This window comes from Stenella coeruleoalba (assembly GCF_951394435.1).
Source record: "Stenella coeruleoalba genome assembly, chromosome: 7".
Classification (NCBI taxonomy): domain Eukaryota; kingdom Metazoa; phylum Chordata; class Mammalia; order Artiodactyla; family Delphinidae; genus Stenella; species Stenella coeruleoalba.
Window position 1 is genome coordinate 58,086,285 of NC_137153.1, and position 15,218 is coordinate 58,101,502.

Below are 15,218 nucleotides of genomic sequence, written 5' to 3' on the forward strand. Positions count from 1 at the left end.
AAGTCTACTTTATACATCATTCTTAAGGAAGTAAAGAAGCTGATAGAGCAACCGTCCTTGTCAACACAACACAGATCTCAAATATGCAGCAACTGGTCACTGAGGAGCTCGGAAGTAGTCTAGAGTTTCTCAGATCTCCATAGGATGTGTCATTAAATCTTCTCCTCCTGCTGGGTCTGACTTCTGGGGAAAAAAGCATACGGTATAAAAATTACTATATTTGGTAGTGAGTACTAATGATCACTCAAAAGCCTCATCCTTCAGTCTCTATGGCCTTTAGCATCTAGTTGGTTATGAATGTGACATGCTTTGATTTGATTTAATAATCTTTTTGAATTTATAGTTCAGAACTTATTGTATAAAAATTATCTGTAAAATCAGATACTCCCATATATGGAGAGACATATACATTTATTTCTGGTGTTATCCCATGAACAGATTGTAAAATTAAGGCAAGAAGACCAAGGTCTGTCCGAGGCAAAGTTTACAAAGGTGCTCTTTCCCCTTAAATTACTAGGATCTGAAAACAGATTTAACACAAACATACACACACAAACCAGACATATAAGTGATGTAAAGTAACACTGTTTTTCTGCAGTGTGAGAAGTGGAAACTCAATGATGTCACATGAACTAAAAAACTGTATTTGATTTCTATATGGGCAATATCTTAATCACTGTATGGAATGGCCGAGGAAAGTATTTTGAAATGTGCAGGAATTAGTCTATGATCCATACAAAAACTATAGCATTTTCTGTGTTACAATAAATTTGCAAGTTGAATTTCATACATGTCATATTATATTACACAGGGCATATTCTTTAATATTCAAAACACAGAATGGTTAATAAAAAGAACTCCAAGGAAAGAAGTACAGAAATTTGGTTAAAGATTAATGTTACTTCACAGAAACAGCTTTCGAAAGATTTATATAAAGCCTATTATATTGTCCCACTACTATGAGAAATAGTATTGTGCTACACAGTACGACAGTAATAGTGCTGTTATCTCAGATGGTATAAGTCACTTGGTTGATTTGGCTAATACATAGACAGTACACCAATTTTATTTACCGAGTCCATTAAAAAAAAATTCTTAGAAGTTGGGTATATTTGAATCAAATGTCACTGTAAAGTTACGACAATACAGATTACATAATACATACTGTTATTCTCTAATGCATCCATAATGAAGAACTCAAAAATGAAAAGTAATATAAAATATGGATTTTGTATTAAAATTCTTTGTCAAGAAGCACCATTCACATCAGAAGTTAATATCACTGGGGAGTTAAACGATTAAGACAAAAACAAATACATATTACAAATATCCTTTTGTTCTTCACTTACCATGATGCAAACTGCAAGGATTTAACCTTTAAGGGTTAAAGAGTTTAATCAATGTCAATGTCTGATCTTCTGAAGGCAATAAAGAACAGTCTGCCTAGCGATACCCAACAGAACATCACTTTGTCAAGCCACAAAGCACCCAAAAAGCTTGTCAAGTAAGTTACCAGAAACCTCTTTGTGGTTAGAACTCGACTCCTTCCTGCTTGACCTATTATTTGATATTTGACCACTTGGTTGCAAGACACTTGCTCTTTCTAGCTGAAATGTCACTGGGGCGTCTTGTCAGCTCCCCGACATCTCGGCCTGACATACAATTTTACTTTTGTGTGCTACAAGGCAGAAAATGCAGGGCAATGGCCTTGTTTTAAATTCTGTCAGCATCAAAGATGGGCGTCACTCTTGGGTCCTACCAACAACACAAACAAAAAAGGAGTCTATTTTGAAGGTCAAAACAGCTATTACCTTGAAGTTTTTCAGCTTATACAAAATATATTACCTGCTGAACTGGTGTGGGAACTGTCCTTAAAAAGTGCCTAAACATACCACAGACATCTTCCCAGCACAACTGCTCTACTTTCTTATCAAATGCAGGCTTGATAAAAGGATGAGTTTTCAGCGCCTGCAGGGACCAGATTCAGCAGTTAACTTAACTTGTTCAAATGGGCAAGTGGTATCATGTAGCTTTACAAGGAGCAACCTGACCTTCTCACATTGACCAGGAGTGACATTATTGTGCAGGAGGAGAAGCAGTCACATCATTTCTGTTTTGCACAACCTGCTTAAAGTTTGCAACTAAATGCTTGTCTTCAGTTGAGCTGACAAGAGAGAAGAGGGGGCTCAGTGAACCATGGCAGGGCTGCCATGAAATGACAGGAATCATTGGCATACATTTCAAATAGCTCTCTCAATCCTATTAAAGTATTGCAGTCCTGCTTTAAAACAGACAAGTATGAAACAACTTTGATAGATAGAGACTAAAATGGCTTATTGATTTTTTTTTAAGTCTGAAGGAAATTACCCAAAATGTGTCATTCTTTAACATTTAAAAATATGTTACATAAAAATGAGCAACTGTGATAATAAATAAAACTTAGAGGGAAAAAAAAGTTGGTTATTTCATTATTCAAGGGACACAGATACCTGTACACATCAAGGTATCACACAATTTTTAAAAACCCACGGCCACTTGTGCTGAAACAAAATTCAACTGATAAGAAAATCCCCCTTCAAAACAATTTTAATTGTACTGTTAACTCTTCCTGCATCCTTTTTATTTCATAAAGTCATAATCCAATCTGAGCTGGTCTCCCGGCAGTAGCAGACATCATCACTGGAGAGGAGTGAGATGACGACAGGGGCGCAGGATTTATAAGTGTCTCCTTTAAGAAAGTGTAAGTTGTGTCAGGTTCAGCTTTCAATGGCAAAAGATCCCCAACGTCAATTATGTCAGCAGGAAGAGCAGCTCTTGAAGGAATGGAGAGATTTGAATGGTCTTGTGATCCTGTCTATGATATAAAAAAGAAAAGAATAATAAACATAGATTTGAAGACTCTTAAACAGACTCTGATACCATAAAGAGAGAAGTGGACTAAGAATCACTGTAATATGGAATGGGGTGGAAATTGCCACTTAAATAATCGATATGATGATACATAAATATGAAATTATTTTCCAAGTTGTGATTGAACCTCATTTGTTCGATATCATAAACTTGTCAGGACATCAGGTGTTTGCCTAGATGCTAAAACTTGGTATAAAACTTTTATCAAGTTATTGAATCAAAGGGTCAGTGCAATCAGGCATTTTTACCTCTGCTTCCATCCGCTGGCAAATGACAGAAACCAATGCTAATAATGTTTTCTCATTATGCTATATAATATATGCTATATAACTGGGAGATTAGCTTAGAAGTTAAGCTTAGAAGTTAAGCTTAGAAAATGAACTATGGATCTTTATGTTTTTTAAGTTATCAGCCTGACTTATTTAATTGAACAACATAGCACAAAGAAAAACAAGTTAATCCTAGTGCCCTATAGAAAACGGCACACCAACATATAAAATGCCAGTGAGATGAACTTTTTGTCTTTACCTTTAATAATACTGCCACCACCCTTTTTTAATAAAGACTGTTTCTGTTACGAGTATTTGGAAATCATATATCAAAATATGGGAGTGCAACATGAAAACAATTTGTCACATATTTTAAAACATTAGTTACCCAGAAACTACTGGAAATCAAACTTAAGAAACCCACATACTCATTAAGTACTTAAAAACAGAATATTTTGTTGAAGCTATAATTTAAGCCTTAAGTAGTACCAGTAAACAATAGTTAACCTTTAACATAAATGAAGTTTTACCAGTAAAGCAGATAGGTGTTATTTTATGGCTTTTATAGATAGTAGGAAAATAGTAGTCAATTGTATATCAGAGTTTTCCATGTTCCCAGCAAATAAATGTTGCTGAGATAAGTCTAGTCTTAAGTGTCTCCACTAAAAAACACTTTTTATACTGAAGAGTTCTTTAAAAAAACACACAAACATCTTTTTGGTAGATTCTCTTATGGTTTTGACAACAAAATAGCGTGAACTCTAAGGATCTGCTTTATTATGTCATGTTACACAAAACCATTTCTACATGTGAAAACAAGAAGGAAGCTATCTCTGGCTTTAGGAACGTATTAGAAATTCAACTGTTGTATGTGTTACCATTTTTGTGGATTTTTTTTAAACTACAACTGGAGAAAAAATCAATGGCTGCATCTAACACCTAGTTCAGCAATTTTCTTTGATCTCCGTTCTTTTGATTTCTTGATACTCCACTGCAAGCCTACAGCTGACGGAAATCATCTCTTGTTCTGCTGGAAGTTAAAAAAAAAAACTCACCTAAAATGACCACTTGAATGGCTTTATGAAGAAGGAGAGGATTTAGCTTATCCTTGCAGAAGGAAAAGAACTCCTGAGGTCTTGTGTTGACCCTGATTAGAAGCACTGATGAAGTTTCACTTGCAGAACCTTAATGCTGGGCCTAAGCATATCAGTTCAGAACCAGAACAGAGGCATCTCATTACATCAGCGGCTCGAGGTGTAGATTCCTGCACTTTTCCTGCTGCTAGAACCATCTTTGGTGATTTTTTTTTTAGTTGCGTATCTGAATTGGAAGTGTTATTACTTGATTGATTTTGCTGCTGTAAAGACTACAATGCCATCTACTAACTGATTCTGCCAGACTTAGGGGTGAGAGGAATAATAGAAGAGCAGGACATGGTGGGGCAATCATACTATTTATTATGATAAAAAATATTGTCAGGCAGCCTTCAAAATTTTTTTGTTACATCTTTATAAATACTTCAAGTTCAGGTCTAAAAAAACTATATATGAAAAGAGAGGAGTGTACAGAATCAGACCAAGGAAGGTCACCTACTCTGAGAGTATTTTCTTCTTGATGCTTTAGACTAGAGAAAGGCAACTGTGCCAAACTGACCAACCATGCCTGTGTTGCAGTGTTAGATAGATGGATATATATTTTACTCAAATCTATATTCTGTACTTGAAGTTTCCTTTTCTTTTCTTATGAGTCCATCAACCTAACTCGTTACACATCCTTCAGGGAAGGTCTCTAACTGCCCATCTCCCCTTAATATGTTCAGTGGATCTTGGAACTCTACAAAGGGGCCCCTCTTTTGCCTTTCCTGATCTTACTTTTTCAAATGTCTATTTTCCACCATGTTGTCTGAAAGCATTTTTTTAAATCTAATATAACATTTTTGACCAAATAACCTTGAAATGGGGTATTATTTCTCTAGTATTTCAAGTCAGAGTCTCACTTCTTGCATACTGTCTTCTGACCTTATGTCCTAAACATGGGAAATAACCTTAAAAAAGAGATTTCTTTCAAGACTTGCACCCCTCAAAAGATAGCCCTTCCATCAAGTAAACAGACTTACTTTTGTGTAAATGAAAACAATTATCTTTCTGGTACTGAGGTCATTTCCTACACTTCATACACTGCTAGAAAATAACCTTTTTCATGAAATAGGATAAAATTTGATTTTAAGTCACTTAATAGCTTAAAAACAAACCAGTAAAAATTCTGGTGAAATCTTGATTTGAAAATAGGATGTTAAAATAACAAGTAAATATGAACTATTTTTCTTGTTACAAATAATATTCAGAAATATATCATAACACTTTTAATATAACACAAAGAGTAAAAGAGAGTTAAATAACTTTTTATCAGAGACCATTAAAAGTTAATATTCAGGGCTTCCCTCGTGGCACAGTGGTTAAGAATCCACCTGCCAACGCAGGGAACACAGGTTCAAGCCCTGGTTCCGGAAGATCCCACATGCCGCGGAGCAACTAAGCTGTGCGCCACAACTACTGAGCCTGTGCTCCAGAGCCTGCAAGCTACAGCTACTGAAGCCCGCGCACCTAGAGCCCGTGCTCTGCAACGAGAAGCCACCGCAATGAGAAGCCCGCGCACTGCAACAAAGAGTAGCCCCCGCTCGCCGCAACTAGAGAAAGCCCACGCGCAGCAACCAAGACACAACACAGCCAAAAATAAATAAATAAAATAAATAAATTTATTTTAAAAAAAGTGAATATTCACCATCTGATGTTATATTTTAAATCTGTGGTCGTTTAAGCTACTTTTTAAACTGCTGAGGTGTTCTGGTAGTCTCTCATGTAAATCCAAATTTAAGCAATTTTTAAAAAAGAAATTAGTTACCTTAAATAAAAGCTAGGTGTCATGTGAATCTTTATGGAGGCACTTTTATTTACTCAATAAGCTGTAAATGATTCTATTTGAACTGTTACAGTCCATCAGCTAAATATATATTCACAATACAAAATGTGCCTACTAAATTTCTGCATTTCAGAAATCTTATGAAATACAGTAATTAGACATGTCCATTAACCATTTTTCAAGACTTTAATATCTTCATTTTCTAAGGGTGTTTTTTTCAACACCAAAAATAAATAAAGCATTAGTGTAATAATAAGATAATGACTCAATCAACTATCTATAAATCAAAGCCACTTTGCACACGAAGGCTTCTGAAACAATGACACTAAGCCATTTGTCTCCTGTGTAGCATTTATGATCAAGTTAAGTCTTCTAGAATCTAGTATTATAAAAAATGAGGAGTGATGTGATTTAGTAAGCCTGAAGAGTATTGCAAGGAGATTATGCCAGTCACATAGTATGATGGAAAGAGTATTAGACTAGAGATCAGAAGACTATATTTCCCCTCCCAGTTCTGCTATAATCTAGCTGGGTCACTTAGGCAAGTGGATCAGTCTTCCTAGTTCTCACTTCCCTTGCCTATAAAATGAGGAGCTAGACTCTTTCCAGCTCTGAAGTTTTACAGGTCCACCATGATTCCAACCCGTGATGACATATGATATAAGGTTAACACCTAACTTTTGTGAATAATTTAACCCAGAAATCAGAGTTCCCAAACATAATTCTTAGGATTTTGAGGGGATATGGATGGGCCGTTCTTAAGGGGAAGGAATACATACTGCACACGGTTCTTAAAAAAAGCCAAAGAGATGACAACATTAGCCACAGTTTAGATGACGTGGCTATATGCAATTAAATTCTGATACATTTTTCATTACTTCGACCTCCATGATGATGTTTTAAGCCCTGTAAATTATTGACTGATTTTAAGTAGAGTGTGCAGCTCTACATAAACTGATGAAGGAATCAAAGTACCCACAAGAGGGCCTTACAATGAGGCTCCCTCGCCATTTCTACTTTAGCTCCTAATATGTTCTTACCACTAGAGTCTTAGTACTCAGAACACAGAATACTTCGAGTTAGTTAACCAAATTTTACCTGTCTGTTTTCCAGTTCTGCTGTGCTGGCCTCACAGGATGCTGCAGTTTATGCAGACAAACCGAGTTGACAATAATTACATATACAGTCTTCTCTTGAGGAATGCTCAGTTATGTACCTGAGATATGTCTGCCTGTCTATCTATCTCTCCATCCATCCACATGTGGGACTCGAGGGACATTGTTCCAGCTAATGATTAAGAACTCTCCAGACAATAGGGGCTTCTTAGACAATGGGTGAATTTCCAGGATGTCCGGCCCCCTCCCGAGAAGGAGGGAGATAAACAAAATAGGTGTCTGTCAAAGACCAATCAGACAGCTGGGGATAAGTTCCCTCTCTGGTCCGAGCCTAAGCCGGGACCAATCAGCAGGAGAACACAACCAAATCTATAATTTACATACAGGGAAGTGGGAACCTATAAAACTGACATATTCGCGCCCCAAAACGTTCCTTTTTCGACCTCCTGCGTGAGGACCAAGGAACCCCGGTGCACCGGCCTTCAATAAACCTCTTGCGTTTTGCATCGACTTCCGACTCTTGTTGTTTCGTGGGCGAGTCGAAACTCCTAGGAGACCGCGCAGGTCTAACACACACACACACATATACATGTACCTGATAAATATATCTACACACATACACTTGCTAATATGCATATATACACCTGCTACCACGTCATTAAATATTTATTCCTCGTAGTTATCAATTCTAACTTTTAGTTACCAATGCCAAAGCTGTAGAAATATTTTATGCATTCCTCTCTAAGTTATTAAATCTTAGTACAGACCAGTCTGGCTCTTTAGCTCAGTGACAACAAGATAGGCTAGGTGGGGATATGTGAGTCAGTCGGCAGAGCAGTGTAAAGGAGTCTCCAGATAGAAGAAAACAACCTGAGAGGTCTGGGTACCTAGAGATCAAGAAGGAGGGGCAATATGGAGGTAGAAGCAAATCAGAAAAGAGAGGTAGAAGACATTGTCAACTTGATTCACACCACAACTTAGTCCTCAAGCAGACATTCAGCATTGGTTCAACAGCCAAAGCTCTTAAGACAGACTGGTTCAGTTTCAGCTTTCAACAACATGGTTAATGCGGTAGATTAATTGGATTATGGCTTCGATTCTTCAGGCTTCCTTATAGGCATGCCCTTTGCCATGTGACACTGCAGCTGTGTGCAGCCTGGTTCACAAGCACTTTACTTCCTTGTCCAGCCTCATCTAGCATGTCCTCACTTGTACTCTGTAATCCGGTTACATGGAACTGTGAGTCAGGAAATATGCTGTTCCATAGTTCACACCTGTCTCCGGTCTGTCCACTGACTGGGATACACTTCTACCCTATGTGGGGTAAATGCCTTCTCCACCTTTCAGCCTCTGTCAAGGTTCCCCTCCTTGTAAGGCCTTTCCAGATCCTTGCCCCACCCTTCCCCAACTACAGTTAGCTGCTATATTCAATCACACGTTGGCATTCCTTCATGAATATTTATTTTTCTATTTTCACTTATTTGTATACTTTTATCTCCCCAGAAAACAAGAGCACCTAGTGTAATAGAATCATGATTTTGTATTGCTAGCACTTAGCGGAGTATCTGGAAATAAGATTTCTAACTGAATGAAACCACTCATGTTATTACTTCATGGTTTTGGTTTGATATTTGGTTATTTCATGTATATACACATTGTGTCGCAATTAAAAGTAGCACAGTATAGTGGAAAGAATATGGGCTTTGAAACTGAAGAGGCCTCGGGTTCCAAACTTGAGTCTGCCATGTATTCACTATGTGATCTTAGACATGTTACTTAACCTGGGTGAGCCTGCATCCTATCCATAACATAAGAATCATCCCTCATGGAGTTGTTATAGGAATTAAATGAAATAATATACACAAAAATGCATAACATACAGTAGCTCCCTTTCACCTCTCTTTCTACTCTTCTCAAGTGATAATAAATTCCAAATTTTTAATTATAGCTAACACGTGTGAACATACATGTCAGGTACTGTGCTAGGTTTAGCTTTATAGGCCTTATCTCAATTCTCAAAGCCACTCAGTGAGAAGGTATTACTATTACCCCATTTCACAGTCGAAGAACTAGGGCTCACAAGAGCGGAAGAAACTACTGCACGTTGCACAGACGCTTGGTCAGTGGTGAAAAGGGACATGATTCTTGATCCATGATTCTTCTCCCCTTATGCTTGGCCACTACCTTATCGTGCCACCAAAGAAGACATGGCCTCAGGCTTATTTATATCCAGAGCTGCTTCATAACGACAGTAAGGGCTCAACAAATCTCTGTGAAACTGGAAAATAAAAGCACATACATTGTACTAGAGATTAAAAGTAGATGTTTATATTTTTGGTAATATATTTTCTCACAGTCCATTTGAATGTCCATGGTACCGGAGTAAATAAATAGATTTTATGACATTTACATAAAATAAAAGTTCTAGCCCTTTCACCAAAGAAGCTTATGTGTTGTTATATTCAGAGATAAAACTCAGCACTGAAGTTTTAAATTACGTTAGAACATTTAAACTTTATTTTTAAATTACTTTAAAGGTGTCTTATACCTGACAAGATAACGATTCCCATTTTCTTCTCTTAGATGTTTAGATTTCCTGACATGATTGAGGTTGGAAAAAAGAGTCAAAGAATTTTCCCAGATGGCTTTTGTTCTTTCTTTTCCTACTTTCCTTCACACCCCTGTCTGCTCCTTTCCTGACAATTCTGGTATACCTGACGGTAGAGAATGCCAGAAATGGACAGAAAATGCAAAAGAGACCATTTTCCCCCTGTATCTTAAGAATGTATCTTTTCAAACAAACACAGAGAGAATTTGAAATGTAAATATATCCATATACTCAAGTATACAAAAAAGGGACAAAATTGCATAAATAAAAACTTAAGCACACTATACAGAAAAATGCCATTGCAAAACTGAAATGACAAGCTGATAAAAATATACGCAACACACATGACAGCCATAGAGTGACTTTCTTAATTTACAAAAGGCTCATGCAAATCAAGAAAAAGAAGAACCTAATTGGAAAATAGGCTTGGGACAGTGTATTTATTAATATTGGGTTCAGCTGTAACAGAAAACTCAAAATGTTGGTGGCTTTAATAAGATAGAAGTTTATTTCTCTCTGATATGGCTATATGAAGCTACCAGGAATCCAGACTGCTTCTATCTTGGGCTCCACAGCCTCAGTACGTAGCTTCCACCTCAGGGTCCAAAATGGTTGCTCAAGTTCCAGCCATTATATCTGCATTCTAGCCAGAAGAAAGAAGGATGGAGTAAAGGAGGAGGTATCACTTACATTTGAAAACACTTCCTAAAATCAGAGTGTTTCTGTTTACACCCCATTGGCCAGAACTTAGTCATATGGCTAACTTAGTTTCAGGCGAGTCTGAAATATGTGGCTTTCCCTTCCGACCCCGAATGGCCTGGGTAATAGTCAGAGGTTTTGTTACAAAGAAAAGAGAAAAGAGATCAGGAAGCCACTGACAGCCTCCGCCTCAGATATATATTGGCTGTTTGGTGGAGGACGCAGAAATACAATAACCAATAAACATATGAAAAAGAGCTAAACCTCATTCATAATTAAAGAAATGCAACACAAAACATGACAATGAAAGCTCACTTTTCACCTATCAGATAGCCAAAAATTTAGATGTCTGATGATACCCGCTGCTAAGAGAGGGAAACAGGCAAGTTCCTACCACGCAGGCAGGGCTGTACGCTGGTGCAACCTTTCAGGAAGACAAAACTTAAATTGTACCTGCCTTAATCCAGCAATTCTACTGCTAGGCATTTTTCTATGGCTACACTCACAAAAGCTCACCAAGATGAGCATACAGATGTATTTATCGAAGCATTTTTTAGAAAAACATTTGATAAATGAAACTAAAGTGTCCATCAACTGAGTGTTATTTAAGTGAAGTATGATACAACCAGATCATATAACAATTTTCAAAACTGATGTAAATATGTAAGTACTGATGTAGAAATATGTCCAAGTGAAAAGAGAAGGTTCAAGACAGCGTGTGTGTGTGTGTGTGTGTGTGTGTGTGTGTAAAGAGAAAGAACCCATTTGCATTAAAAAAAAAATAAGTATAGGGAATTCCCTGGCAGTCCAGTGGTTAGGACTCCGTGCTTCCACTGCAGGGGGCCTGGGTTCGATCCCTGATCTGGGAACTAAGATTCCATAAGCTGTGTGGAGTGACAAAGAAAAAAAAAAGGTATAAACACATACATGCATACACATATCTTTTTTTCTTTCTGGAAAAGGAATCACAAGAAAACTTAATTATTTTTAGAAAAAGGGAATAAATTCGAGCGTGCATTATGAGGAAAAAGCCTTGAAAGCCCAAAATTTTCTTTCCATGTTTTTTATCTTTAAAACTACTGAATCATGAACAAAGGCTATGAACTGGCGATTCAGAGAGGTCAAAATACAGCTGATTAACAAATAAATGGGAAAAATGGTAACCGCCAATAGTACTCAAAACTGTAAAGGAAAATGAGATGTTTATTGCCAATCAAAATTCGATTTAAAAAATTATGATACTAAATGTTAATGAAGGCATTATAAAACAGGCATTCATAAATTGCTAGTGATTGTAAAAATTGATAGAACCATTTGGACTATAACTTGGCAACTGTCTTGAAATAGTTAATATCATTTGACCCAACAATTCCATTTATGATTAGTTTACTAATATTAATAGCAGACAAAAATTGGAAATAATCCCATATTCAACAACAGAAGTACATTTAAGTAAGCTATAGCCACTTGATGGAGTATTATATGGCTGTAAAATTTATAGTTATAAACGGTTGGATAACATGGACAAATGCTTAAGCTTGACCAGGGGTCAGAAGCCTTTTTCTGTAAAGGATCAGATAAGTATTTTATGCTTTGCAAGCCATATGCTCTCTGTTGCAAGTACTAAACTCTGCTGTTGTAGCCCCAAAGCAACTATAGACAATATATGCAAATGAATTAGTCTGGCCATGTTCTAATAAAAGTGCATTTATGAATGCTGAAATTTGAATTTAACATATTTTTCACATCATGAGATATTCATCTTCTTTTGATTCATTTTTCAAACATTTAAAAATGTAAAAACTGTTCTTACTTCTCAGGCTATACAAGAACAGGTGGAAGTACATTTGGTCCACAGGCTGTGCTTTGCCCATCCCCGAGCAAGACTATATGAGTGAAAAGGAGACATGCAAAATCACATATGATACTTTTGTGAGGTACTGACATTGTAGGAATTTTTTCCCCTAAACTTCTGTATTTTCCAATTATCTACAACAAGCATGCCTTACTTTCGTAACTAAAAACCCTTCATTAAAAAAGACTAAAATTTTGTATACACTGAAACCCATATTTTAGTATAGTTAGGACTCTGAACTGTGTGGTCAAAATGAAATGTAATTGGTTTGTTAAAGGTCTCAGAGGGGAGGTTTTGAACCAAGTGTTTTGCAAGTTTTGAAAATCGGATTTTAATTTAGCTGAGAACACTCTGTTATTTCAACATTTTCAGTTATCTAACTCATATCCACAACCTGACATTAAGTCTACACATACACAAATAATTTGATGAAATAACTTGTACCTCTACTCTGCACAAACGCAGCTCTTTATGTAGAGTGGCTACTTAACAACTTGTGTGCCTTCATTTTACTCCAAATAGCACTTCCAGCTGCCAAACTACAACTTCTGTGGTCAAAATGTACACGTCACACTCTCTCTGGGAACTATTAGGCAAAAGTTTGCTGACCACTTTTTCATTACTGAAGAATTTCCTCTTAAAGTTATAAGCCCTTTTTATCCAATGTCAAAAATTAGTAATAATCTGGAAGCTATAAACTTAGACCTTTTAGCAGCATGTTTTTCTCTGAGTGGAATTACTGACCATGCATGCACTCAGGTAAAGGGGGCAGAAGGAAGGAAAAATCATCTAAAATTTAAAGGTGTTTGAAAGATGATTTTCCTAAATCTTATAACATTGTATCTGTCAGTCACATATTTCAACAAATTAGCAATAAATTCACATTTTAAAAGTTGAAACCCATTTTTTCCATGCTCCTCCTTTCCACTGCTGGTTTAAACCACGTTCCCTCATTACTCCACTATATCACACCTAGAATCCCCAGCAATTCTTCACGAGATGTTGCAAACAGTCTTGATTCCCCCACTGACCACCAAGGGATCAGTCCTATATTCTCCAGGGCTGTTGACCCTCTGACGAGTGCCACAGCTGGGCCTTTCTGGAGGGACTGGTTATATTCAGTTGAAAGAATGTGGCCTCTCTACTTCTCAGTGAGAGAGGGGCACTTCAGAAGTAAGACAAATCATGTGATCTGGAGTTCACATGTATGGAATGCCTTCAAATCACAACAAGCACTGGGGAGTGTGTTCCAAAACAAACCACTTAGCTGGCAATGACATTTCCTTTACATGACAGACAGGAATGTTATTTCTGATAGAACCAGGCCATTTCCAGCAGTCTCAAACCGAACCCATCTCTAGCGAGAACATCTTATTGAATTGTAAGAATAATGCAGCAACCACAAAATTCCAAAATAATATAGCTATAGGTTACATCTCAAGAATCTGTTCCCTACATGACCAATTCCATATGATAGACTTTCCCCATGGTTGCATAAGGCATAAAGCATACCTAAACCCACACTCACCATTAGTATCCTAAATTAGCTCTATTCATTAATTCTTTTAATAGATATCTATTAAAAGAATAAAATCAAATAATTAACTACAAGTGCCTACAAGGACACTGTTCTTGGTACTGGGACAGCAGTGAATTACACACCAAAAAAATTCTCTGCCCTTAGAGAGTTCACCCTGTCCTTAACTACCTGTGTCCTGAGTCAGTTCTCCTTAATTTGTAATTTTCTCAATGCTCTAAAACCACACAACTGCCGTTTTCCTAGTGTTACGTTTTGATGCACAATGGCACTGAGAGTTTGCCAGACGCATTGTTCCATGGACACAAATAAGGTCCCAGTAATGAGTCATACTTCCCTGGTTCTTCCCTGACCTGCTTACACATGACCTCAACCTCCCCGTCAAGAGTTGCTGGGTGCCTGCAATCCCTCCATCAGGCTCTGCCTCCAACATATTAGAGGGGCTCACAGTGCCATACGGGTGACACCTCTACACAGCACTGGCCCTACACCCACCCTTCCCTCTCTGTCATCTGAAAACTGTGGCAACTCTGACTGGAACCCAGTGTCTCACACTGTCCGTCGTAAAACATTTCTTTCAGCTTCCACCTGCAGGCATCTATTTCCAGATGTCAGTCCCTAGGCCTGCACGGAGGAGAAGCACTAAGACGTTCACTCCATTTCCATCGCCATCTCTGGGCACCTGCCCACAAAACCTCTGCTAGTCCTTCAACTGTCACCAAAGCCCTCGCTCACATTAACTCCCGAAGAGCCTGCACACCACTTTTTCACAAGGGTCTTGACTTTGAAACGCAGCTCAGGTTCAGGGTAGGGTATCCACAAGACAGTGATTTTGACATAGGTTTCAAAGCTCTTTACTAAAATTTTTCATCAGTTATTTAAGTGCCTTGTCACTTTCTCTAGCCTATAAATGCACTTTAAATTTTTGTAAACAAGTCATCCCTTCAGGCTTATCTCTATCTCCTACTTCATGTCTGTGTTATTGTAATACATGCTTATTATTTGAGAATATTCAAAGTTGCTCTTGAAGACGAGAAAAAATAGGATAGATGTTAACTCATAATAAGTGTTAAGCACAGAGAATGAATCAGCCGGTAGTGTCAGGCAGAGGCAGAATCCACACGATAGGAAGAGATTGTAAATTAGTACCCTGTAGGACAGGCTACTAACAGATAGAAAGGGAAGGAAAGAGGGAGAGATGGGTCACCTCCAGGCTAACGTCATCCTCAAACTGCCCCCAGAACTGCAGATAAAACCCAAAGCTGTCCAGCTACCTAAGTGGCAAGCTACAGCGACTGGCCAGGAG

General features: G+C 37.6%; 1 protein-coding gene across 7 annotated transcripts in view; it reads right to left on the reverse strand.

The window, feature by feature from the left end:
* Nucleotides 1–817: 817 nt before the first annotated feature.
* CCDC171 (coiled-coil domain containing 171) overlaps nucleotides 818–15,218 on the reverse strand; it is a 358,505-nt gene continuing 344,104 nt past the window's right edge. For all 7 annotated transcript variants that reach the window (XM_079927995.1, XM_079927997.1, XM_079927993.1 and 4 more), the window contains one exon: nucleotides 818–2,854. In XM_079927995.1, coding sequence (XP_079784121.1) covers nucleotides 2,633–2,854 — 222 coding nt within the window. In that variant the 3' untranslated portion in view covers nucleotides 818–2,632. The remainder of the gene's footprint in view (nucleotides 2,855–15,218) is intronic.